The following is a 27,414-nucleotide window of genomic DNA, read 5'->3' as shown; positions in this document are numbered from 1 at the left end:
TGTTCATCTTGACAGTAAATGTAGCAACTACCTAACTTTTCTTTTGATACCTTGACAGAGGTTTGTCCCTGTTCTTTCAGTGCGTTTACAAGGCGTTTTTGTAACACACGCACTGGCTTTAAGCACAGAAATGGTAATTTAACCAGACGCGATGTTTATTACAAAGCTCACGCAGCTCATTATCTGTCCCTCACACACAAGACTAAATCTGTAGAAGCAGAAAAATACAACATGAATGGGGTTGTTTCAACACTCTGCATTTAGTTCTTCGCCCTTTCTTTCCCTCCCGAAACCTTCGGCAGTGCACGGTGCCTACGCTCACCCTGCAAACTTCCCCCCTGGCCGAGTGCTCAAGCTCAAGCCCTGTCTGAGCCTGAAGGGGCTGTACAGAGATGCCTCCCTGTGAAATACTTCTCCTGAGTTTGCAAATGCATCTGATGATCCCTAGCGATGGTCCCTGCAGCCGTGTAGTGGGTTTCTGGGGCTGAAGAGCTCTCCCATCGTGTTTTACTCACAATCATGGAATCGGTTAGGTTGGAAAAGACCTTTAAGATCATCGAGTCCAACCATACTTATGACGGGGTGACAGCAGCTGGGACAAGAAGAGAGAAGTGCAGAGCAGGTTTGGAATTTGTTCAGATACTGATGCTACAAATATGACAAATGGATGAAACCAAGGAGCAGGAAAAAACACTAGCTGCACCCCTGAGGCCAGGGCTAAGTGCCACGGTGGCATGTCTGGAGGATTTGCTGTCACCTACAGCTCTCATGGGTGATGCTGCATCAGCTTTACTCTCCTGGAAGGTGGGCTCCATCCTCATGTGTACCACAAGCCCTGCCTGGAGCCCACGTATCACTAGTCGGGGTCTCACAAACTACTTGTTGCCACCAACCAACTTCCTGCAGTGTCAGTGAGAGCCAGGGATGGACACAACCTCCCATAGGTTGTGAGTGAGATGGGCAGGAGAAACCCACTGACTGGTCCTCTCCAGGTAGCATGAGAGGCTTCCTGCTGCATTCCGCAGGTGTCCTGCTGGAGGAGACCTCAGTGGTACAACCTCCTGTGATCTTTTTAAACCACCTTTTCACATTATGGAAAAATCCAGAGCACCAGCAAGTTTTATCTCATTGACCAAACAAACACCAGGCACCACGGTCACACGATCCTCTCCAGCACAACCAGCTCACCTGGCCCAGGAACCCTGCCTTGGACACCCACCAACCCCATGACAATTTTGTGCTTCACTACAGATATATCTCACCCGAAAACATGAACATGCTGAAACATCCAATCATGTTCTGGCACGCATGCAAGAAAAAAAAAAGCCCATGGCAACAAAGACGACAGCTTGCCAATGGCAGCTGCTGCACGCACACACAAAATTAAACTATATTCTTCTGAAAAGGGAAATTATTATGGCATTTGTTTCTCCTCACCCATCACCCTCACCCATTCCCTCACAAAATATTAACACATATCAAACATTAGGAGAGATGGATAAAAAAAGAGAGAGAGAGGCAGAGGCGCTGCCTTGAGGAGGGGATGGGATGGGATGGAGAGCGCAGAGTTTGACAGGAGATCCAGTCGGGATGGAGGCTGGATGCATGGTGCTGCCCTGAAGTGCTGCCTTGCCTACGGGAGATGCACGGTGCATGCAAGTAAAACATTCGGCCTTCCTACTGTGGGAGGCCTGCGGATGCTGAACCACAGCAAGTTTGGTCAAGCCAGGCCTCAGCTACAACACAAACCTGCAAGCACACGCTTGTAGATGTTAAATAACATCTGATGATGCCCATCTTTGCTTCCTCTCCTCTGCCTGATGCCTCTCGTGCTGCTATGCAATGCACAAGATCGCCATCTCCTCACTTGTGAAGATAAATGTCATATCAGACCTCTGACATCATGTATTCTCCAAGTAATTATTTTTGATATCGTAAGAGTTGTACAGGGTGCACAATAAAATTAAAAAGTAGAAAGCAAGGTTAATAAGATTATCATGTTGGTATAATAGGTAATGCATTTTGCAGGATATCCTTAAATCTGCCCTCTCAAAACATAATTAAATCACCGTGATTTATATTTTAAAGGAACGCAGCCATGCAGTGTATCCTCCTACCCACATATGCTAATTGCTTTCAGTCCCTAAAAATCACACAGTTGTTTGCAGCTTTCTAATCCTCATGTGTAAATAACCCGACTCAGGTCCAAGTTATGAACAATGAAGTCCAGGAAACTTTCAGAATAGCGGGTCATTAAACCCGTCTTGATTTTATCTTGCTAATCTAATGGCACTGACGTGTACTGAAACCCAGGGAGAAGGAGGAATGACACCCCGGGGCCTTTCACACTGGCTCCAGAGCCGATGTGCCGGCTCGCCAGGGCAGCACTCGGACCGGGAGAGTGGACGTTAAGGACTCAAGATCCCCTTAGGTGGAACTGATGGATATTTAAGCTCACTGTCCTGGGCCTCGCCATGGGCCTGCGTGCACCCCAGCAGTGCAGTGACCACAGGCAACTCTTTGCTATAAGGCGAAACTCAACCGCGCAGCTCCATTTTGCACTCGCACGTGAGAGTCTGGCACACAAAATGGAGGCCCTCGTGTATCTCACAGACAGCGCCTGCGAACCCAGCCCAAATCCACCCACTCTACAGGGGCCACATCCTCCTCTATCTCCCGAGCATGCAGGCCTGGGCTCAATGCGCCTGCATCCATCCCCTCGGTGGGGACATGGAGCAACACCAGCTAGAAACGTTGCCCAAAGATGTATAAATACGCTGTTACCTCTTTCAACTTAATTACACTGTGACAAGAGGATCGGCCAGGGCATTGCCCTTGCAGTTGGGTATAAAAGGCTCCAATCCCCACAAAGAACTGGCTGGGATAAAACTATCCCACACATCACAGGCACCATGACCGTGTGCTGATCCTAGCCTGGCTTTTTGGTGGCTACCATAATGCAGGTGACAATTAACCGAGGATGAAATGAAGGAAGAACATCATATGAACAGAAAAATCAAAGCGATTAAAATGAATGTTTAGTCCACCGACAACTCTTTATCTACTGAGAGCCCTCAGCGTTGTAAGGAAACCTTCAGGGTCGGCTGCTGTTAGGAGGCTAAAATAATTTGCCCTGAATTTACCGCCTGTAATTTAATCAGCAGCTCCAGCCCTTGTCTGCACGGAAGAGAGCGGAGGCAGAGCTGGACCCGTGGCTCCCAGTGAGGATGCCCCAAAGGCCACCCTGCTGGTGACAGTCCCCAAGTCCTGGAGGGTCCATCTTTGGGAAGTGCGTGGGGAATTGCAAGCTTTAGGGGAGGGGTGGAGGGTTTGTGGAGTAGTGGGCTGGGGTTTGTCTGCCAGTTGTGAAAGCCTCGGCTGGTGTCTGAACCCGAAGCATTGAGAGGAGGAGTTGCAAAGAAGCTCAAGGCACAGAAAGGGAGGGATGCCCTTTCCTTTACATACAAATGGGGAGAAAATACATAATTGTAATAATAAATAGCGGGTTTTATGAACAATTAGGATTCCACTGTCTCTTTGAAGGGTTTGAAAAGCTGACACGATGTTTTGGGTTCTCCGGATTCAGCTTTGAGGCCTCAACCAAGAGAAACATTCAGCCCCGCTGTGTACAGCAGTGACCACAACAAAGATTGTGGTTTCTCCCACACTCGCCTTAAATAGATCTAAATTAATGCTATTCATCATTGGGTGGAAAAGAAGGGAAATATAAAAGTGCAGTCGCTTGCAGACAAGCCAGCAGTGCTGGGCAACTTCCTTACCATTCCAAGGCTTCTGCACCTCGAAGTCCGTGAGGGCAGGGAGGTATGGAAATAATGTGGCCATGCACCGGCCAAACCCATCACCTGGAAAACATCCTGGGCATACGAAATACGTCTTTATCCCCTGTTTATTTGTTGTTGTTGTTGTTGTTGGAGAAAAGGGAAAGCTAAACCACATGACTGAACTCCTGCCAGGGGTTCGTGATAGAGCAGACTGTCCTAAGTGCCGCACTAGTTAGTATCTGAATTATCACGGATACTCACCAGCTCAGTTACAGCTGCATGGGGAGAGCAGTTGTCCCAACCTAAATCCTGCTTCTGTCAGCTACTACCCTGCTTGCGGCTGCAGAGAGTGGCCAGTCCTGCTCCCGAAGGGGAGAGCATCGACAGATGGAGATATCTCCCTGTGCCACGCGGGGCGCGTGGGTCATCACATTTCGCGTGCATCTGTGATAGGCAGGTGCCTGAAATTTGGGGTGTCAAGGAGCTGTAGCCATTATCTCCTCGCCTCTCCCAACTGAGACACAGGCGCAGGCTCGCGTCACTGACCTTTTACAGGCACCTTTTGTAAGGCTAAAGCAATGCAAAACCTGCCTCCTCACGGTATTCCTTGAGGGCAGAAACACCATGAGGTGTCTTCAGTTCACTTTTTTTCTTTAAAACTATAAATGTCTCACTGTGGCAAAAAGTTAGGGACCCCTCAAACATTAAAATGTCTGCTGAACCCTGAACTGCTCAGGTCCCCCTGGACACGTGCAGGGAGCCCTGTACAGGGGAAATGTGTGAAATACCCACTGCAAAGCTGGCCCAGTATTTTTTGGTGAGAGTAAATGTAACCTGCCTGCAGAAGTGCATAGGAACCACTAACATCTTCACAAACAAAACTTTAAGAAGAGTTTTGGATGTATGATAGAACAGCCACTGGCTGGAAGTAGGTTTTTCAAAGCCTTATATATGGAGGGAATGTCATGGATGCTTTAAAAGTCTTCAGATACGTATAAAAGCGACATATACATTACGCATTATCTCCACAGAACAAACATCATTTGAAATGTGCCCCTTTTTAACTACCATTATGAGCTGTCTAAAGAGTGTTTTGGTTGAAACTTAGGAGGAAAGGAGGAGAAAGGGGGGAAAAAAAAAGCCCACTGATCTTACACCTGCTCTTTAACAGTGGGAAGTGGGTTCTCAATCTGTTAACATGACCATCTGGCCAATCTGCATATCATGGCTATCTGGATTACTGTACGATGGAATGACAATAACATAGCCAAAACAAAAGTAAAACGCATCAAAAACTAACAGTAGTGCAGCCCTTTTGATTTTTAAATTAAATAATAGACGTGGTATCACAGCAAAGCGAGAAAAGTCTGCTAAATAATCAAAAATAAGCCTTCGCTACGGCATCATTAAGTAAACAATATGGGGTGTGTTTCTACATGAGCCGGCAATAGTTTCCACTCTCAAAGGCTCCACTTTTGCAAAGCAGCTCTCGGGAGCCGGAGGCACTGCGAGGGCTCTTTGGGTGACGTACAGTGCTTCCAGGACACCTCTCACGTCCCTGCGACACGCCGAACCTGCCGCGGCTATTAACAGGATTAATGCACCAAAAATCAATACCGCCTGTACTAAAAGATTACGGCGCAAAGCCTTCTGCACCTTTCGGGCTCCCTGACACCTCCACGGGTATTTTGGCTCTCTGCAGTCATTTCCTGCATGAACCAACCTTTGGGTTATTCCCATTGATGCCTCTTTGCGGTGGTCCGAGTGGGACTACCTTAAATCAGCCAAAGGGAAAACATAAACCGGGGTCTGCTTAAAAGTTCAAGGTCATGTGCCATATACTATTGCCCAGACAATTAGCCACAGGGCATACTTTAGCCACTAAGTAAATTCTCAGAGGCAGAAATAAGGCTGACTTCTTGCATCTTCGCTGGCTTCTCTCCTAAACGCCGAAAGAAAAACGAGCTCGTGGAAATAAAACCCTAACCCCAGGTGGCTTTTTTTTCATCCCTAAATTCGGGATTTTTAAACGTCCTCCTGAAAGATTAAAAGATTTTCCCCTGCCTGCCACAAATACCTCGCTCGCTTAATTCTCGCCCAAAGCACCTAACGGTGGCCGTCCACAAAAACAAACTGGGCGTTGCAGCATCGCCTCCTGGCCTGCCACCCAGCTTCGGCCACTGCAGGGAAAAAAACTGTGACCTCTCACAAAATTTAACTACTTGCATTGCGAATCTATTCCCCAATCTGATCACATTAGCAGAAGGAACTCCAAAGCAGTAAAAAACTCCAGAAAGTTCTCGGTTGAGTGCCTACTAATGAACAAAGGTTAACTTTATCTAAAAGGTCAAATGCCTGGTGGCTAAGGTTGTGACCTTAACAACTTAAATTGTGACCTTGCCACGTGCCTAGTATATTGTAGATTCTGATACAGATCATCTGGTAAAGGACCGGTCATAAATTAGCTTTACTGTTCGACTCCCACAAAGAAAACGGTTTGCCACAATGGTTTCCAACTTGTCATTTGATACAAGTACAGAATAAGTGAAAACTAAAAAGCGAATCCAAGTTCAGGGTATGAAAATGCTGCCTGTTTTTAGTTAAGCAGATTAGAAACTGCAAACTGAGAGCAATGCTCTGGATCTCAATATATTTTTCGGTCAACCTCTAATTCACAAAACACCAATCTTCCTTTCCTTTTTTTTCCTCCCCCCCCCCTTCCTTTTTTTATCCCCCCTAAACAAAAATGACATGTAGTTTGCTTCTTTGCATATTTTTGTTTTCTATTTCTAGCCAGTTCTTAAAAAGAATAACTGATTTCTGTAGCTTTGTAAGAAGCACTATTTAAATCTGCGCACATGTGTTCCCTTACAGATGATAGTGTCTACTGAAGAAAAAGTGTGGATTCAAAGCAATAATTATTGTACATGTTTAGAAGGAAGGGGACATCTCTCTGCTGAAGTCATCTTGAATAAGGGTCTCTTGGAAGAGAACACTCTCTCCCCAAAAAGATGATGAAGAGTGGGGGGAAAAAAAAAGCCCACAACAAAAAAAAAACCCCAAGAAAAAGAGAAGCGAGCACTATGGGTGAAAAGGTCACAATGGTTTTGGCACGTATCTTCAAGCACGTTTCGGAGTCTGTGCCTCCTGCCAATACTGGCAACTTCTCAAAACTTTTAAGGAGGTAAAAACATTGTTTAGTGTTTACAAATCTTCTGTACTATAGCAGATGCCTGTCAAATCCGCTATATGTAAGTTGACCAGCCTACCTAATATTTGCGCTGGCTACTTCCTCCTCCTAAACAAGTGGTTCATACATGGGGGGAGCGAGGTCTGGGAGAGTTTGAGACAAAGAACCCTTAATATGGGGGTTTTTTTGCCTTTTGTAATTTTCCTGTTGCGCACCCGGCACAAGCTGCCATTACTGCGGGTCTGCGGGAACCAATGGCTGTCAACTTGGCCAATGTTCAGGTGTAACAAAGACTGCTGGGATAGCATCGGAGGGGGGAAGAAAATAAGAGGAAAAAGGCAAAAAAAAAGGGAGGGGGAGAAAAAGGTAGCCCATATGCGAGGCTTTCGGTACACCTCCGTGAAGCCACGCAGAGGGTGACCACGCTGTGCTCCCTCCAGAAAAAATGATTTTGTGCCCCCCTTCCCCGGCGAGGTTTATCGGGGAATACGCCAGCGCACGCTACTGCATTGAGAGCACAATGCGACGCGTGCGATCAGCAAACAACGGCCTAGAGCGCGCAGCGCCCAGGGCTGCGCCGGCGCGGTGCTGCGCACACACAGCCGCAGAGCCCACCCCGAAACCCACACCGGCCTCGGCCCCGCGCTCGGACTCTGTCGCCAGCGCCTTCTCCCAACCACAATTAGTGCAATTGCTGCCTGTTGACGGCGAAGGCAGAAATAAATAAGAGTTTGCTATCGAGGCTACTGGTTGCCAACAGCGTGCTGGTAACTATATCCCCAGTCACAATGCTGAACTTCCACAACGTCTGTTGCCCAACCATTGTAAGGGGTAGAGGATCCCTTCAAGCTACGGTGAGTTTGGCCCTTTTTTTCCCCCTTCATCCTACACTCTCGAGACCCTACACGTGGGCTAAACCAAGACTGTTGGTTTTATAACTTTAGCGCTCCGCTAAAGGCTGCCTTTCACTTAGCAGATGCAATACCAGTATTTCCCGGCACCACAGCGTATACAAATCTAAATAATGAAATCCCACGCGCCATACAGCAGCACGTGTAGCGCTTTCCAGCCGTGGATACCGAAGCGCTTTATCACCCTGATCCAACGTGTGCAGGAGGAAACTGAGGCAGACAAAAGCGAAGCGAGTCCCTGGTCCCCTCGGGGTCGATGATGGAACAGGAGAGGATCTAAAAGGTCCCAGCGCCAATCTCCCCTCGGTTGGCCATTAACCGATAATCCTTCCTCAACCACGGCCCGTAATATATCGCAGAGTAAATAAATAATTTTGCACAGTATTTGCCTACCTCCCCTTCGCCATAAACGTTCAATATGATTTACCACATCGCACTGAAGTGCAAAGCAAATTTCACAGCTTATCTGTAAGGAAATGCCACGAGGATACTTGAAAGTTATTTCCGAGCAGGGAACATACCCGTAAAAATCACAGCGGCAACACCGCCTATCGCAACAACCGCTGCAGGGACTCAGCGCAGGAGAACTTTGGGGGAGACAAAACTTTCTGCGAGACCCTCCATAAGAAGGTGGAATTGGAAACACGGGCTCCCAGCGCTGACATTTCGCTCAGTTCTCTCCCTGATACATATTTATAGAGAAGCGTATTTCACTAAATCGATTCCTCTCTCCTCTGCTCCTCTTTTTGTTCCCCCAGTCTGTCCAGCCCCTCAACTTGCAAGTCAGGCTGAAACTCAGAGGGACCTATGCATACCATACGTGAAAACCGAGGCCTAGCGCTTCACACGCACACATTTTTCTGCAATGTAATCACTCAGGAGAACTACAATAGCATATTATTTTATCCAGTCAACACACTACACATCCTCTGAGCAAACCGAGCCACTCTGCGGGCACAGTGTACTCCGCGCCAGAGGCAGGGATCCCAAGATTTTCAATCACACGCAAAAAGCATCTCAGACTCCCAACCTAAACACAACGTTCTCAAACTAGGAATTTGTTTCAAGACCTGCTCAGTTGTACAGATTGTGATATTTCATGGGGGGGTTTCGGTGCCTCCTTTTCCCCATAGGATTACTGGGGGGTTTCTTTTGTGGCTGCTCAGACGTGACGACTAAGTTTGCTCTCTAGGGACTGTCTTCTCCTTTTCCTCCGAGCCCAGTCCTGCGGGATTTACACTCCCCATCCCATCACCGTGGGGTGAGGATACCTGGTACTCCCGACTCACGGGCCTCAGGCACCTCTATTCCTCTCAGACTATTTTGTTCTTAACAGATACAAACTTTTTTAAAAACTTTTTTTTTGTTTTTCAAATTAAAAAACTCTCTGGTTTCCCCTCAGATCAGGACAAATGAAGCCATGTCCAGCTGTGATCCCTCCTAGGACAACGTTTAGGATAACACCTGTGAAGGATGCCCAAAACGCCATTAACCCCGGGGAAACGAGAGCCACTTTTACGTGACTACACCTTAAAAGCCCATTAAATAAATAAAGAAAAAAAAAAAAGAAAAAGGAGGGGGAGTTTTGGCACAATCCCCACCACCCCGGGAGGACGATAAGCGGCGTCCCCTGCTCCCTCCCCAGCTCATGCAGCTGCCGCCAGGGCACGGCACCCGGCACAGAGATAAACCGATAAAAAGTTGGAGAAGGTGGTATAGAAAGACACTTACCTGCTGCGTGCACAAAGTATGCCAAATATAAATCGAGTTCCTTAACAGAAACTCCTATATGGTGGGGCTGTACGCACAGCCCGGGGTTAGAGCACTGTGGGGACTTTACAAGGCGCTCGCCATCAGTACTTTCGAGCGGAATACCTTTAAATAAAATCACCATAACAAGGTCCAACCTCCAGACCTTATCTGCCTGGCGAAGGCAGTCAATTCTTCTCATCTTGCCCTTCTGGTCTGGATTGGAAAGAACGCAACACGGAGGCTTTTTTCCTGTGACTGTGAGAACAAAATCCTCCCGAAATTCAGGCCTGATATCTTTCCGGAGCTTTGCCAGAAGTCTGGATGCCCATTTTTGCTTTACCTCGGGTTTTTCACTTAGCAGTTCGTCCTTCACGGCTCTCTCTTCCTCTTTTGACATGCGTTTTTCGTGTTTTTTGAAGTATTTTCTTTTTCGGGCTTGCAGGTTGAACCACGTGTACGCAAACGCTCGGACATGAGGCAGAAGTGCTTCGATGAAGGGATGAAATTCATCCTGAAAAAGTTACAGAGAAGGGTCGATGTCACCAAAACCATCAACAAAAAGCCTCCAGAAACAGGGTCTTTTCGCGAGGCACGAAGGCTCGCCGGGGTGGTGAGAATGAGGAAGGTGCTTATACATTTTACAGGCTGCAGGACCAGTATCCCTCACTGACAGACCCCGGCCCCACAGCCGCCGCAGCCTCGCTTCACCTCACGCCGGTCCCAAACCTCCGCTCCCCAAAAACGGGGCCCAACTTCAAACGGGCACGTGGGCGGACATGGTGCAACGGTGGGGCCCTTTCCTCAAACCCCAAACCCCTTTCCAGACACAGGTAGAATGAGTTAAAAGCTAAAAACCCCGCTTTGAGTCCACTTACGGAGCGCGTATCTCCCTTTGCTCTCTCCCTGACCCCGCTGCTTGCGGTGTAGCCAGCGTTATGCCCGCCAATTTGGCAAATCCTAAACATTTGGATGCCAATCAATGTTTGTATGGGGAAGTCTAAAGTATAGTAAAACTTTCCCTAAGATATATCTGGAAATAGAAGCAGGCAGTATAGCAAAACGCCAACAGAGCTGCATATACAAATACAATGAAGGGTGGTTTTCTCTCCGTTTCCTAAATGGTGAGGGGAGCTGAAAGTAACGCGGGTGATTTATCCCGTGTGCCCAACAACCGTCAGCGCTGAAATCCCACAGGAAGCAAGGCCTGCAATTCTGTTGTTTTTTTTTTTTTTTAATATAAAATAAGTATTGTTTGCATTTAGTCAAAAAGAAAGAAAAAATAATAAAGTCTGATATTGGGACATATAGGGATGAGTCAAACCGTGAGTCTTTCTATAAAACAAAAAGAAAAGGGGAAAAAGCTGAAAAACGCAGTCAGAGAAAAACCTTAATGCGATTTGAGCGAGTACGCAAAGAATTGTTGGGGTATTTTTTTCCTTTACACCTCGTGTCGTATTTTCACATATTTCAAAAGAAACGTCCTACTTGGAAAGTTAGTTTGGCCATCGAGAGACACTGCTTGCTTTGTGTAACGATGAGTTAAAGATCATCCCTCTTCCGTGTCACAAAAATAACCATGGTAAGAATTATGCTGACAATTAAAGAAATGCAAGAGAGACCCCAGCCTCAATATTGGTGAAAGAAAAATAAGTTATATATACACACATACGTATCCTCAAAACGTACTACATAAATCAGCCGAAGAGATCAAAACATATAATAATATACTGGGGCCACGCTCCTTGTTTTTCTCTGAATAAATAAATGACCAAACTCCAGGCTGCTCGTGGAAACATACACAGCCTGTGGGGGCCTGATCCAGCACGGCGTGCTGGGGACATCCCTGCTTCCAGGGGCTGAGTGCCTCTTTTTCCCAGGATTGGGCCCTCCAGGAGGGGAAAAATAAAGTCATTCGTGCAAGGTTTTCCCCAGCATGGTAAAAGTCACTCGCTGCCTACCGTTGGAAGACAACTTTGGGGATTTTTCAGATTAACTAACTTTTTAATTATTTTTTTTTAATTATCCCATGGAGTACGTTTCCTACTCAAATGATTTCATGCAAACATTGTTAAAACAGACGTCTGACTTCCTTTCAACATCTTATCTTAACCTGCTTTTTCCTTCTGAAAAATTAGGAAAAAATTTGAGAAATCAGCCGTGCAAATATCTATCAGCAAAACCCTGTCGTAATTCAAGACCTTCTGCTGACTTCCCAACAGCTTTCCTTGCACTTATACTGAGCGGCCCCTGAATTGTAAATACTTAAATCTAGAGGTAACATCACAGCGTTTATTTTTGTTTTAAATGTAGGTTGTTAGAAAAGTACCAAAACCAACACAGTGTATTTCGCTACAGCACAACAGAGCGGCAGCAAGCACAAGTGCTACGAATGATTATTACAATACGAAGCAGGTAAAATGAAATAAATCACTCCAATGATTGGCACATTCCTCTCTCACACAGCCCTCCCCCCCCCATCCTGGAAAAGATCATCGTTTCAAATTTCAATAAAGTTTTAAAAAATACTAAAATAATAATTGCTGCAAGTTTGCAGTCGGCAGATTCAAAAAAAAAGTGAGAGGAGGCACAATCCCAGCACATGGAGCTGCTCTCACCCACCAGAAACAGCTCTTGGGTCGGGGCAGGGGGGGTGAGAAAAGGGGGAGCAAAGAAAAATAATAAAAATCTAAAAACTACAGGTCCCTACGAGCTATTAAAAATAATAAAGCCTCTCTTCTGATCCCTCCTGTCCTTCCCCTTCCCTACTCGGGGAGAGTCAAGGAAAAAAGGCCTTTTGTCAAGTGGAAGTTTATCTGCGAAGGTACACACAGCAGAGGCTCGACAGCCCCACAATGAGCCAGGGGAGCGCTTCCAGTTTCTAAACACGTCCGGGTACATCCTGAAATATTTAAACTTTTCTGCTTTAAGCAGAGCTTTGTCCTGCCTGATCTCATGTGCTCGGGACCTTTTTGGCTCGATGCTGGATACCATCCAAGTGAGAGTCGCTTTAACCTGCACTAGAGCTGATTTCTTATGATCTGAACCTGAAAGGGAAGGTAAAAACAACACCGAGGGGGGGGGAAAAAAACCCAACCCAACAGTCAAATTCCACTTTAAAAGATTTCAGGAGAAGAGGGGGAAAAAAGAAAAAAAAAAAAAAAAAGAAGGTGGTTTTTGGTGTAAAGTCAAGGGTGAAGTAAATGAAAAGCACCGCTGCTCGGTGCGTGAGGTGTGCACGTCCCGATCAGACCCAATGTGTCTTTTCAAAATGGTGTATGAAGAGAAAAGGTTAATGACTCATAAACAGACCAACTTTCAAACTGTCTCGGTAAACATGCCGCTCCGTAAAAATCGCCCCACTTTGAGGTATTAGCAAAGGCGAAGTGGAAATAAAAGCACTCGGGACTGATCAAACAAAATTGGGCTGGAAGCGAGGACGGGGCTGGGGGGCGGGGGAGCAGTTTCTGCACAATACAATTATTTATTTCGGTGTTATTATAGGCCCCCCCTTCCAAAAAAAAAAGTTTTGGATATGTGTCAATGCAAGCGTGCTAACAGATGTGCAGACTTGTCTGCAGCCTCGCTGCAAAATACCAACATTTTAAGTAACTGCTGGGGAAAAGAAAAAAAAAAAAGAGATGATCTTTGCCTTTCCCCAAGTTAGCTTTAAGGGAAACTTTCAAAGTATTTGATAAAGACGCTTGCTTTCCCCCCTCGGTGTTGGATGGGTCACCTAAAAATAAAAGGCGCCAGAAAGCTGGGAAAGTGAGAGTAAAAAGTAAGAGGGTTTTTTTTTTTAACCGCACCACTCTCCAAAGTTTGAGGATACAGCTCTTCCGAGCACAGTCTGTTTTTAAGCAGACACCTATTTAGTATTGCTTCCACCAAAATTCTCCTCTCCTCTTCACAAAGGTCTAAAAAAACCCAAAAAGCCAACCCCAAACTACAACAAAAGAGCCCCCAAACCCATCCCAAAGGCGCCTGCAATAATGTAACGCTGCAAAGGAGTCTCTTGAAACAATATATTACCACTGATCTTTTTGAAATTAAGCCAGCTACAGCCACCCTTGTTAATATTTTTACAATCCATTTGCTTGTAAATCTTTGAAGAGATGTGCATATGTTCCCCAACTATTTCCTAGATCTTCAGCAGATATGTAAATGGAACGATGTTTAGGGGGTTTTTTTTCCTAACAGATGATACAAAATGCTCATAACATTTCAAGTCCCAGGGCTTGGATAAATACGCTCATAACTGGGATTTCTGTTTGTTTTCCTTTTCTAACTCACTTTCAAAACCTTCCCTTTAAACATGAACCAAAACTTAACATACATTAAAAAAAAAAAAAAAGAGAAGAAAAAAAAAAACAGGAAAAAAAAATCTCCGTCACAAAACTCATATCAATAAAAGCTCCTGAAATGAAAAAATAGGAGCTTGCTTGCAATCGCTCAGGGCTCGCCCCCTTTTCCTACAGAAAATGACAGAATCACCTAATTGATCCTTCGGAGGGAAGAGTTTGTCAGGAGGCCTCTAATCCTGGCATTACTTTTCCAAACGTGCAACAAGAATGTGAAATTTTCTCAACTGAGCAAGAGCACAGTGCCTGCGTTTTCTCTTCCCTGTTCTTTTTTTTCTAATTAAAAAAAAAAATAAAATAATAAGAAAAAAAAAAAAAGGAGGCGAGGGAGATGGACACCCGGCCGGGGAGCAACCAGCCCACAGATTTCTTTTCTCTCCTTAACGTGCAAGTGGGCCTACTGAACCCCAGAAGCTACACGTGCGGCTGCGAAGCGATGCGGTACACTGCGAGCGCCCGGCCAGCCCTCCTGCAGAAGTGCAACTGACCAAAACCTGGTATCTTTCAGAGTTGGAATTAAAGGGACAAACTTTGGTCAGGCAGGGCACTGAGCTGCATCCCGTGTCCTCTGCAAACTCCCTCCGCTCCTGGTTATCCGCCTGCCTTTAACCAAGTGTGTGGTTTTCAAGCCCGCTGGAGTTTCGTGTCCCCGCCGGCCTTGGCTGCTCCTCACCAGGCACCCAGAAATTTGGCTGAGGCCAGGGAAAGGAGCGTGGGACCACGGTGAGGGAAGGGGATGAAACTTTTGCGGCTCTTGGGGCTGCCTGGGAAGGCTGCTTCCCCTCGCTCTGCATTTCCTCGCCTTTTTCTCGACGGAAAGAGCCTGGAGAGGCTTTCTCACCGGGAGAAAAAAAAATATTCAAATTCAATTAATAAGAATAATGTAGTCAAAATCTCCTGCAGGAGGAAATAATCTGGGGTTTGAGTCCACCACAAAGCATTTCCTCGTTAAACCATTATATCCTGCTAATTGAAGGTGTGTAATTTAGCGTCCTGCAGCAGGCGCGGGGGAATGGGGGGGGCGGGCAGCGCTCCGCGGCCGCGCAACTGGGGGGCATCGCGGGGCGACTCACTCCCTCTCCCCGCCCCCGCGCACCCCCGTCCCGCTGCAAGCAGGGGGGAGAGTGGGAGAGGTGGGGAGGACGCAAAAGTTGCGCCGAGTTCCGCGGGGGCTCGATCCGCTGGCGGGAGGGTCGCGCTGGGTGAGGGGACGCACACAAACGGGACAAGTTTGCGGGTGTCCCCGCCACCCCCACCTCTCCCTGGCCCAGTCCTCGTGCAGGGCGGCCTCCGCGGGGCTGTGCGGTTGCGGGGGACACTCCGCGCAGGGACGGCCGTACCGCGCCGCACCGCGGGAGCCTGCCCAGGTGCGGGGGACGGTGCGCCGCGGCACCCGGAGAGTAGCGGTGGGGGGGAGGAGTGAGGGAAGCGCGGAGCCAGCGAGGCCGATCCCGCCCGCGTAACCCCGAGCAGGGGAGTGCGGGGCGGGCTGGGGGCGCGGGCCGTGTTGTGCCCGGCGCCGGGGGCTGGAGGAGGCGAGCGGCGGCTGGAGCGCTGCCCCGGGGCCGCAAAGCGGAGCGGCGGTGCGGGGCGCGGCGGCGGCGGGCGGCATCGATCTTGGATGACCAAGCACGGCGGGGCCGTGCGGGGCGTCCCGCAGCATCGCGCCCGACCAGGGCCCCCCCCCTCTATTAATTAAACCATTAATAAGTAGGCGCCATTAGCCATGTGCCGACACAAATGGCCGTGCGGGAAGGGAGGGGGGGGGGGTGTGGGGGGGGGGTGGGATGCAAGCGAAAGGCAACAAAGTTAGTTTCGGCGAGCAGCGTTTCTGCCCCTTTCCCGGCGCGCACGGGCGCGCACCCCCCGCAGCGCCGGCCCCATCGCGCCCCGGCAGCCGCTTACCTGGGTGAGACAGAGCGGAGAATACATGACTGCTGCGGGGGGCTGCGGTTTGGAGGTGTGCGTGTGCGGGGAGAGAGGGAGAGAGAGAGGGGGAGAGAGAGAGAGGGAGAGAGAGGAGGGGAAAAAAGAGAGAGAGAGAGAGGAGAGAGAGAGAGGAGGGGGAGCCCCGAGCCTGCTTCTTGCTTTCACATTTCCAACTCTGCCAAACTGCAGCCAGCGCGGAGCCGCTCCATGAGCTGAACTTTAACCCCGCCTCGACTTTCCCGCACTACGCGCTCGGCATGCCTGCCCCGCGCGCCGTTAAAGGCATAGCGCACACGCTGCGCGCCCCTGCGCCACCGCCGCCGCCCCCCGCTCCGCGCCCCTCCGCGCCACTCTGCGCCGCGCCGCCCGCTCAGCGCTGCGCTCCGCGCCGCCCGCCCGCCCGCCCGCGGGGGCGGGGAGGGGCGGGGAGGGAGGGGGCTGCGGCGCCGCCGCCTCCCTCCGCCCCGCCGCCCCGCAGCGCGGCCAGCCGCGGAGAAGACAGCGGTAGTCGCCTCCAACTTTGGGGTTTGGGGTTTTTTTTTGGGGGGAAGGGTGGTGTTGGGTTTTTTTTTCTCCCCTTTTTCTTTTTCCCGATGGTTGCGGCTCCGCTCGGCGCTTGGCCGGAGAGGAGAGGCGGGGGGGGGGAGGTGACGGGGGGAGCGGCGCTGTCTTCACAACTTTCCCCATCCCCTTTGGCACTTGTCATTTTAAATCAAGCGCTTTATGCTCAGGGGTGCTTATTTCACTTAAAATAATAACAATAACAATAGTAAAAATAGCAACATATCAATTCGTCTGCACGTCGCATCCACCCGCCCCCCCTTACTAATAAAATCATTCCTTAACAGTAAAAGCGCTTGAAATTAAAAATACCCCCGCGCCTCCTGCCACTTCTTGAGCGTATTGTTTTGGCACAGGCAACGTTTGGGTTTGGGGTTTGGATGCTCTCCAGCCCGCTCATGGGGACTCGTAGGGTGTCCCATGTGTTTCCCCCGGCCCCCTCCCCCTTCTTTGGGAAATAATAGCGTTTCCCACTGATCCTGGAGGCAGTTTGGGCAATCTCCGCGTCCCTGCGTGCAGTCACCGCGCGGCGAAGGGGGCACAGGGAAAAATCCCATCCATGGGTGCACACGGTGGAAAGATTCCCCATGCAGCTTGCTTACAAGGTGGCGGGATGGGGGGGTTGGGTGATGGTGCTGGGGGGTGGGTTACACTTGGCGCTCCCCTCCGCCTCCGCGCAGCCGCCCCCCTCCCCGCCCCCTCCCCGCGCTGCACCGTTCCCAGCCTTTTGCGGTTTGCAGCATTAAGTAACTTTTGGCGCCTTTCGGGAGACTTTTGGCCGCGGGACGGCTGGTTGCGCCCTCTAGGCAGGGGCCGCGGGCAAGCGCAGACCCTCCGCAGCTGCGGACAACCAACTCCCCTCCCCCCAAAAAAACTGAGGGTGGGGGGAAAGCGAAAGCACCTTCTCTCCTCCACACACACCGGTATTTTTCAGCGCTAAAGGGGTGGGCGCGCGAGTTCTTTTTCCCCGACTCAGCGTTTTGCTGAGCACGCTTTAAAAAATAAACGTTAATTAATTAATTTTTTTCCCTCCCTTTCTCCCCTCCTTTTTTTTTTTTGGGTGCTAAATCCGGAGGTTTCCGCCACTCTCCGTCCCCGCCTGCGGCCCCGTCCCCGCGGGGAGCCGCCAACTTCGGCGGAAAAGGCAAAAACATTAAAAAATCCCGAAAAAAAAAGAGAAGAGGAAAAAAACCCCCCCGCTCCCCTCCCCCCGCGGGAGTTCAAACGTCGCAGCTCCCACCCCCCGCGCCCGTTGGCCAGCGCGCCGGCACGTCACCGCGCCCCGCCCCGCCGGTTGGCCCCCGCCGCGCTCCGCCACGCCCGCGCCTGCCCGCGGCTCTTTGTGCGCGCCCGCGGGCGCTCGGGACGGGCGCGTACGAGGAGCCGTCGCCGCGCACGTACGGGCGGTCCCGGGGACGGAGAGCAGCGAGGAAAGTGTAAGGGGGGGTAGAAATCTGTCAGGCTCAGCGGTTTTCTCCAAATCCCAGGGGAAAAAACACACAAAAAACCCGGCAGCTCGGGTGCGGACATTTGGCGCAAACTCCGCGCCCAGACCCCGCACAGCTCCTGCCCACACAATAGCTGCTGCCTTCGGCAAAGAGATGGGAAATCGGGGTTAAGAAAAAAAAACAACGCAAACCCAAAACAACAAAAAGAGAAGTTTAGGAGGCGCCACGTGCCCGGGGCAGGTAGCGGGCGCGGGGGAAACTTCCCGGGCCGCGGCCGGGGGCACCGGCTGCTGACACTGCCAGGCTTTCCGCGGTTTTATAGGTTTTTGTGGAGTTTTTTCCTAAATAGTTAAACTTGCAACCGTTGGAACCCGGAAGAGAATAAACGCCGCAGCCAATTGCCGCCTCCCGCTATGTGTCTGGGTTTGGGTTCTTGCCCTCCGGTTCGGGGGCGCCCCCCGGCAGAGGACGGGTGGCCTGGCGCTGCCGCCGCTCCCCGCTCTGCCCAGCGGCCTCCCAGCGCCTGGGACTTTGCAGAAGTTGCGAGCGATTCGGCAACCTCCCGCCCGCCTCCCTCCTCCCCTTCCCCTCCTCCTCCTCCTCCTCCTCCTGCGCCCCCTCCCCTCCCCCCCCCCCCCCCCCCCGCTTATTTCCGCAATCGCCGCGATTTGCATAGGAGCTCCGCACCGGAGGGGAGGGGGGGCTGGCGAGGCTCACGGACATCCCCTAACACACCCCCCCCCCCCCCCCCCCCCATGGATGGGCGGCCCCCGCTGCGGGCCTCAGCCCCCTCCAGCGCAGCCGCGGGGGTCCTCGGCAGGGCTCTGCTCAGCGGGAGAGCGCCGGAGGGTGCCGCGGGCAGCTAGCGCCCCTTGCATGGGTAGCTAACTCCTCTCTGCACGAGTAACCCCCTCCCTTGCACGGATAACCCCCTCCTCCTTGCACGTATAACACCCACCCCCCCTGCGTGGGCAAGCCCCCAGCGTAGGGAACCCCCATGCTTTGTACCAGCGAAGCTTTGCTGCGCCGGCAGTTACCTGGCACCAGCAACCCCCCCTACCCGCTTTGCACCACACACACTCCGCGCCGCACTCCCCACTTTGCACCCCAGTCCCGAGTGCGGGCCCCCCCCCGGTCCAGGCAAGCCCTCGGCGGGGGGAGGAACTTTCCTCCCGGCAGTGCGGCCGTGCCTGGCAGCAATGCAGCAGCCCAGCTCCGAGCTGCAAAGTCTCCAACTTACACGGCACCCCTAAAATAGTCCTGATTTCATCCCTGAAAGGATTTCCTGGCTTTGTGTGTCTTAACTAGCCTTGGCCATTTTTGTAGAATAACCCTATTATTCACAGCTCCGAGGGTACAATCTGCTAAAGTCACTTAATAAAAAAAAAAAAGAAAGAAAGAAAGAAAAACCTTCAAAGGGCGTGAGAAATAAAGGCAAACAAACAATTGTCTGTGGCTCTCAGCTCCCCTTGATCGTGGATACCCGCTTCATTAACAGCAGAAGCATTATATTCTTAAAGCTGGAAGCCTCGGGATGCGTGATAATACTACAAAATTAATTTGGCTGGGGAGGGGGGGGAGTGAGTAGATCTGAAGGTTAATTACTAATTTTTTTTTTTTACAACAAAGTGGGACTTTAACTCACACAACTCATAACGAGTGGCACAGTGATCCGTCTGAATTCACTGCTTTTAATCCACGGGAGCAGGTATTTAAAGACACAGAGGGCTGCAGCCCCAGCGTATTGAGCAGAGAGGAGGGGAAAATAAAACAGAAAGAAGAAGACAGAAAGAAAAAAAACCCAGATAGTGATCTTCAGTTTCAAGTTCGGGAGCCTCAGCGCTGTGCTGGTGCCAGCACAGCTCCTGTCCGCAGCACGCTGCAACCTCCCGGGCAGCGGCTCTGCTTTCTTGGTTACCTCCGGGTGACCCCTCGGATGGAACCCACTGATTCCCAGCGGTCTGGAGACCACAGGTTGGAAACCACTGGTTTTGCATAAACTTCTGTTATTCGGGGCTGGCTTAGGTTGCGAGGGTTCCTCTTTGCAAATTGTTGGAGGATGATGTGTACTGCATAAATTAAAACATCATGTCCCCTTGCCATGTGAAAGCATTATTAAAAGAAGCATAATAAGGGATTTCCACCATGTTATCAAGCGTACAAAGAAAACTCCGAATGGGAGGGATGGCTGTCATCGGGGTAGAACAAGCTGGGATTTTGGAGAGAGGCTTGAGAAGCGCTTTGAATAGCCCATCAGTTGGACAAGGATCAGTGCTGACAATAGCCGGTCTATATGCGGTATGGCCTGTTAACATACAGAAGCAGTCATTAAAGGCCTGATCCTCAACAACGGGGCTCTCTGGGGCCCCGAGTGATGTTTGTGACTTTGGGAGAGCCACTGTGGCTGCTCGTGTGCTCTGGGGACAGCTTCACCCTGCTGAGCACCAGAAGTGCCCTGAAATCACCAGGGGTTCAATCCTGATCCCCTTTCCATCAAGACCTTAGAGCCACGTGGTGCTACAACTCGCACCTCCAAAACTATCAAGAGGCTTCAGTGCCATTACAGTGGATGGAAACCAATGCTTAGATGTTCCTGTGCCATCCCACGAGCCACTGTGGAACTAGCTACAAATCCTGGCAGAAATGTGGCAGAGGAGCGGTAGGTCAGTGCCGTGCCTACCACCTGGTCCCACCATCCTTTGTGACATTTATATTCTGACGATACTGAGAGCAGTCTGTGAGACTCTTTCCGTGAAAGAGACTGCATTATTATCCATCCACACATACAGAGAGAACTGAGCAGAATGGGGTTTTCCTCCTCAGTCTGAAGGCTCCAAACTCCAAGGCAATACAAATAAACACTGTGGTTGTGCCAACGCTGTGTCACCCTTCAACTGGAGGGCAGGTGGGCAGAAGTTTCAACCTCCAGGCTCCAAAGTCCAGGAAGCAGCTTAACTCAGCAGATTAATACATTTGATGGAAATTCTCCCTTTACACCACTAAACACATGTGAATAATAACATTTTTCCTTGCAGGGTTTTCTGCCCATCACCACAATTCCCAGTAGGACGGCAGAGAGGATGAAGAGTTGCCGCCTTTCTCATCAGGCAGACGAGAGTGGCTGCATCAGAGTTTGGGGTCTGGGCCGTAGGTGCATCACCAATGCCACGTACACATGGAGATGGGAATTAAAGTAGTTAAGCTAAGGGCAGGTGGGAAGAACTATGCTAAGAATTGGTCAATCCAATCCCCTTTCTCTGTGAAATCTCCCACTTTAAGCATGAGTCACCGAATGCATTGCTACCTGGCATAGTCACATGTGGGGTGCTGGGTCTGGAGCCCAGCGGATCGCAGAAATGCCCACAGACTTGTAAGGTGTTTCTACAAGGTCTGGAGTCTATTGCGAGATGTGCTGCAGAGGATAAAAGTGTGCAGCCTACAGAAAGGAAGCAAAGAGAATGGCGAGAGGCGGGATAAGCAGTGTTATGGCAATAATATATTTGACATAAATAGCACGTCACGAGCAGAATGTATTTGAAAAGCCAGAATACCACAAAGTGAAAGTTCTCTGTGAAAGTGAATGCAGTTTAATAAGCTCACAGTGACTCACTGGCAGGTTTGAGCAGTGTGGGCACCTAAAAGTCCCTGCCCACTATATTGATGCCTTTGTCCAGTGGATAAACCCCTCATCTGCAACTGGGACAGGATGCCAATTCGGACAGTTGCCCTCAGATGTGTTTTGCTTGTGCACATTCCCACGGTGTTATCGCTGGTGGGAGTTGCTGGACACCTCTCCCAGTGGTACAAAATCACTCTCCAGCAATACTAAAGTGATTACAGCGTACAGGATTGATATTACCATCCTCCTAAATCCAGTGTTTTATCAGGCAGTTTGGCATAAACACTTTGAAGCTAATCTTGCTCGGCTTGACGGAAGTTTTGCTTGAATAAAGCTTGCGCAAGGCTGGTATAAACACGGTGTGGCAAATAAGCATTATTTGCCATACACACACTATTTATTTTAGTATATCATATATCTATGCATCGTCATACAAGGCATTGCTCAGAAAGAAAGTATGTCTTTGGTCGCTGTTTTTCCTACGAGAACACTTTACATTTAGGGTTTGCTTCTAACCTGAAAGCTGAGATTCACCATATGGTGTGAAATACAGAGCTGAAGAATTGCTAACTGGACTTTGTAAGATTCAGGTAACGCAAACCGAGGCATGTTACAAAGAAAAGTCATACACATAAGAGAAAGGAGGAACACAGTGCAAAAAGGCCAACAACATCACCTGCACTGCTCAGAAGCAGTGGTGGTATTTTAGCCCCAATGCATGTGCCTTCCCTGCCACTCTTTGCTGCATGTTTTTCTCTCTGGTCTGCAACTTTAAAAACAAGCTGTGCATTATTTCCCCAAATAAACAAATGTAAAATAAATACCCAGACAAGCTCTGTTTCAGCACTAAGCCAGTTTTTGCATTTCTTATCTACGCCTAAGTTCTGGCAAGAGAAACAAAACAAATCAGAGTGGCCTTTTCAGATGGAGACTCGGCCGAGTTTGTACCCAGGTTAGAGAGTGGCAAGGAGGGCATGGGAACAGGTGCAGGTTTATTGCTGCTTTCTGGCATTGTGCATGTCGCACATAATTCATCTGCAAATCTCTCCTGCAAGTCTTTTTTCAGAACAGCGTATGCCCCGCTGACCCGCAGCACACATGAGCTCTGATCCCTTTCCTCACAGATATGGGGCAATAAAGCTTTCCATCGCCAAGTTTTGCTAACTCTGTCTCTTTTCTGCTAGGAAAGTCCTTCTTTTCAGCCCTGAATTAGGTATTCTTTAAACTGTGGCAAGGTCTGTGTTCTTCATTGGAAGGACAGGCACTGTCTAAAACAGCAACTTTAGAAAACACACTTTTACCCCAAGAACTTGGAACTCAGTGAAATTTTAGGGAATAAAAACCATTACTCTGATTAGTAACTTTTCACTCCTCTGCCTTTTCTAATTTTACAGACACCTTCATAGCATGCAAGGAGCGAGCCATAAAAGTCGTATCTCACGTGCAAAGGTTCGTTGTGAGCACTCAAATCTGCACAAGAGCCGACGCTGCTGCCTGAAAGATGTCATAAAAAACCACCAGAGAGTGAAGTGTACCCGGTCTGTTTCGCTTCCTCTGCCTTTCCCAGTGCCTACGGCTCCTTTGGAACAGCGAAGTAAAAGTGTGAGTCTCAGCACCTGAATTTCTTGCCTTTTTTTTTTTTCTGCTGTTGTTGAAGTCTTTATTACTGTAATTCACTGACCTGCCACACTGTAAACCCTGGCAATATAGATCCCTGGGATGGGCACTGTGCTGGTACTGGATCTCTCTGGAGAGAGTACTTTGGCTTTTCCACGTGAGAATTTTTTCTTTAAAAAAACCCAAAACTAAACAATTCTCCCTCCCCGCAAAAAAAGAAGTGTAATCCGTGTGGGCTGCCTGGCACCATCCCTGCTCTTCTCTCTTAGCAGCAGGGAGACAGTGAGACCATCCTCTGCTTGCCAGACTGTTGTGTTAACTTCTCTACTGAGCTCGGATGGTTTCCACAGGGTAGCCCTCGGCACAGCCCGGTGCGATCCACAGGTGGCCTTTACAAAGGGCCACTCTCAGCTAACGGGGTTTATTTGGATTCCTGGAAAAACACATAAATCACTACGCTGCCCCACGTCCGTATGCCCAACCCCTCGGTTAACTCCTTGGATGAAAAGGTTATTGCTGAGCCCACGGAGCAGGTGTACCTACGGTCGCAAAGCTCATGAGGAGAGACGCAGACTGCACTATTCCCTCCTCAGAATATTGAAGCCCCAAGCTTAGAAATTCCCCTAGCCCAGCTCTCCCCCCTCCTCCAGGAGGAAATAAGCATTTCCTTACAGATATCCCTTTTTTTTTTTTTAAGTCCTCTTCAGATTCAGATTGTCACTAAATATAGAAACTCTTGTAGCCATACAAAACGTGCATCGCCCCACAGCTGCTCATTTGCAATTTGTTCTGCACTTAAAAAAAAAAAAACAACCAACAAAAAACCCTCTTAATGCTACAAATAAACTTTGGGAAAGTTACATCCCAATAAACAATGAGGTGATGTTTAAAATTACATGTGCTACTGTATTATTAGGTCTGTACCGACACTACAATTATCTTTTGAAGCTGGCAATAACATATTAGCTGTGCAGTCAGATGCAGAAATAGACTGGCACATAAGCCTTCTGCCATTTTTATGAATGGAAAATATTTTAAAAGATTGTTTCCACTTTCTTCTTTGTCCTGTCCCCAGAAGGAGCCCCCCTCGCCGAGACTCATTCCCCACGTCACTTTAATATTCGTATATATCATCCATACATTGCGATATATGATCAACTGCCCCCCCCTCCCCCCCAAACAATACATATACTTATTGGATTAACTACTCAGTCCTCGCTGGAAAGGAAAGCGGTATCCGTGATTTCTCGCTTTTATTTGCACGCACAGCTGTAGATCTGTGGCATGACAATAATAATCATTTTAAAAAAAAAAAAGTAAAAAAGTGGATAATCCCTACGCGGGAGCGCAGTATCCGCCGCAGCATCCGCCCGCTCCGCGGCACCATTTTTACTCGCCAAAGGGAGTCCGCAGCTCGGCGGTTTCTGCCCGGTTTTGCCCGATTTCTGCCGCTCTCCGAGCAGAGATCGCCCGGTGTGGGCGGCGATGGGCGGCGCGGCTCCCCTCCCTCCGTGCCCCCCCCGGCAAAGCCTTGGCACCGCATCGCCAGAGCGGGAGAAAAGAGAAAATAAGGAGGGAAAAGAATCCCAGAAAAGCCTTTAAAGTTTGCTGATTGGTTTTGGTCTGGCTTTGGGGTCTGGGTGGGGTGGGCTTTTTTTTTTTGAGGGGGGGGGGGGGAATAAATAAATAAATCTCGCAACCTGCCATCTCTGCCTTCTCAAACGTTCGCCAAGTCTGTGGTAGCCATTTTCATCTAAGGTACAGGAAAAGGGAAGAAAAAGGAAAAAAAGCAAAACAGCCCAGAAGAAGCGCAGCCCGCGCAAGTCGGGGCTGCCGCCGCCGCTCCATCCGCGCCCGCGCAACCCCGCTCCGAGGGCTGCGGATTTCCCCCTCCCTCCTTAATATTTTTGTTCACCTTTGTGCCCCCCCCCCCTTTTTTTTCCCCCCTCTCCCCCCTCCCCGTCTTTTGCCGCAGTCTCCGTCCGGCGCTGGGGCGAGTCCCGGCAGCACCGGGCTGATTTATCGCTGCTCCAGCCCCGGCTCCCAATTCTGTCACTCTCAGTCCCGCACATGCGGAGAGCGGGGAGGTTTGGGCCAGCCCGGAGCCGCCCCCTCCCCCGAAAAAAAAAAAGAAGGTGGTAATAAAAATATAAATGCTAAAAGAAAAAAGGACGGGGGGGGAAAGGAGAAATCCAGGGGAGAGCCGGCGGGCCCCGACCCCCGCCGCAAAATAAAGTCTCAACAAAAGTAGCGGGGGCGGCGCGGAGGGAGGGATGGAAAGATGGAGGGAGGGATGGAGGGAGGGAGGGAGGGGGACACCTGGCAGCCGCCCCCCCCTTCCCCGCGCCCGCCCCCGCCGCTCCCCGCGGCACTGTGCGGGGAGGCGGGAGGGACCCGCTGAGCCCCCCGCCCAGCGCGGTCCTGCCCGCCCGCGAGCCGCTGCACACCCGCATCCGTATGTGCATACCCACGGCTCTGACACAGCAGCCACCCGAGCTTGCGGGTGTGCTGTGGGGGTGCACCAGAGCTGGGGCCGGGGCTCCCCCCGGGGCGGTGGGGTGCAGATCCCCGTGGCTGCAGCCTCCAGCTCTGCCAGCTACGCTGCAGTGGTGTTTGGTGACAGTGGGGTGCGGGCACTGCAGGATTTGGGTGTCTCGGTACAAGCCAGGGGGTCCCCAGGGCCCAGGGGGCTTGGGAATCTGGGCAAGGGGCTACAGCTCAGCCTCTCCCCACCAGCTCCATTAAGCCCTGCCTGTTATTTCCCACTGTGTCCTTGAGTGGTAGAGAAAAAAAAAGGGAAAATCGCTATCAAAAGTGATATGCTGGTGGCATTGATCTAATTCAGGGGTGGACACGATCCGTGGGGATTTCATCCCAGCACTGGCTCCGCCACATCCCCTTGGCTGCTCTCAGACTCTGGGCACGGGTGCGGGTGGGGGGAGGTTTTGGGAATGCCTGAATGGCTGCAGCCCACCAGCTGCATTTGCAAGACATAGGGACTTGTGCTTCTGAGCGAAGGTGTCACTTCTGAGAGTGGATGCCACGCACAGGATAGTCACACGGTGCTGGGAGATGCTTACATGGTGAATAAAATCTGGGATAAGCCCCTCAATAATAATGCAGCACGTGGGGCAGGAGGCTGAAACTGTTTTCTGCAGTTGCACTGCAGCAACAAACTGATTCCCTGTCCTCTCCTCATTAAATTCAAGAACAGATTTTCAGTGTTGCTGAGCTCCAAACTTTGGTGCAGGTAACTTCTGGCCTGCTTGTGGAAGGGAACCTGTGGGCAGGCCTCCTGCATGTGTAACAAGGAGAAAAAAACGAATCTCCGTGGAAAATCATGCCTCTTGCCCATGGTTTGGAAAATCTGTAAGTGAAGGAGATGTATGGAACAGAGGAGGACACTGGATACCTGAGTGGAAGGGGAGAATGGCCACGGCCAACTGTCTTCCCTGTCTGATGGAGACTGCTTCTTTGCAGCAGTACTGCTCTTCCCAAAGCCTTTGAGACACTGGGATGGGATGCTATAGGGGAAGGAGCTTGCTCCCACGTGCGTGGGCCAGCACCGGTGTGCTCAGGGCTGTGGAAGTGGGAAGGAGGCAGCAGCAAGACACTGTCTCCTCTTGCAGGGGAGAGGCCCTTTGCAGTTCCTTCCAGGGCCTCCGCTCTTCACTTCATCCCTTCAGATGGCTTGGAACTTTCTGAAGAAGCTGAGCCCAGTGTGGGGGGGTCTGTAATCCCAGCACACAGGTACCCCTGATTCACAAGTACCCCAGCATACAAGTACCCCAGTGCTCAGGTACCCCAGCACACAGGCAGCTCTGGTTCACCGGCACCCCAACACACAGGTAGTCCAGTTCTCGAGTACCCCAGAAAGCAGGTACTCCCAGTACACAGGTGCTCTAGCACTCAGACACTCCAGGACGCAAGTATCCCTGTACAGCACTATGTCTGCATGCAGATGATTCCCCATTGTACTGCTACACCTGCACGTGGGTACCCTGTTACGCACGTACCTCACCTGTAGCCCAGGACTCAATGACCCTGGTACCCAGGTACCCCCAGGCACAGTTACCACAGTACTCACACTCCAGTACACCGCTACATACGCACACCAGCGCCCCAGCACATGGATGTAGCTACACACAGATAACCCAAAATACGTGCCAGGTACCCCACACCGCCCCTGCCCCCAGGCAGGACCCCGGCCATGCCACGTGCTCCACGCGGCCTCGGGCTGGGCTCAC

At 50.3% G+C, this 27,414-nt stretch overlaps 1 protein-coding gene across 10 annotated transcripts in view; it reads right to left on the bottom strand.

Moving 5' to 3' along the window:
* The window catches only part of NFIA (nuclear factor I A), a 246,063-nt gene extending 229,922 nt beyond the window's left edge, over nucleotides 1-16,141 (bottom strand). For 9 of the 10 annotated variants that reach the window (XM_062003491.1, XM_062003494.1, XM_062003492.1 and 6 more), the window contains exons 1-2: nucleotides 15,899-16,014; nucleotides 9,615-10,146 (exon numbers count right to left, since the gene is read on the bottom strand). In XM_062003491.1, the coding sequence (XP_061859475.1) occupies nucleotides 9,615-10,146; nucleotides 15,899-15,925 (559 nt within the window). In that variant the 5' untranslated portion in view covers nucleotides 15,926-16,014. Of the gene's footprint in view, nucleotides 1-9,614; nucleotides 10,147-15,898 lie in introns of all 10 variants that reach the window. The other variant, XM_062003501.1, reaches the window with a different exon arrangement.
* Nucleotides 16,142-27,414: the final 11,273 nt, after the last annotated feature.

This window comes from Colius striatus, chromosome 10 (assembly GCF_028858725.1).
Source record: "Colius striatus isolate bColStr4 chromosome 10, bColStr4.1.hap1, whole genome shotgun sequence".
In the NCBI taxonomy this organism is placed as follows: Eukaryota; Metazoa; Chordata; class Aves; order Coliiformes; family Coliidae; genus Colius; species Colius striatus.
The sequence above is the reverse complement of the archived record's forward strand: the minus strand, read 5'-3'. Positions and strand labels throughout refer to the sequence as shown.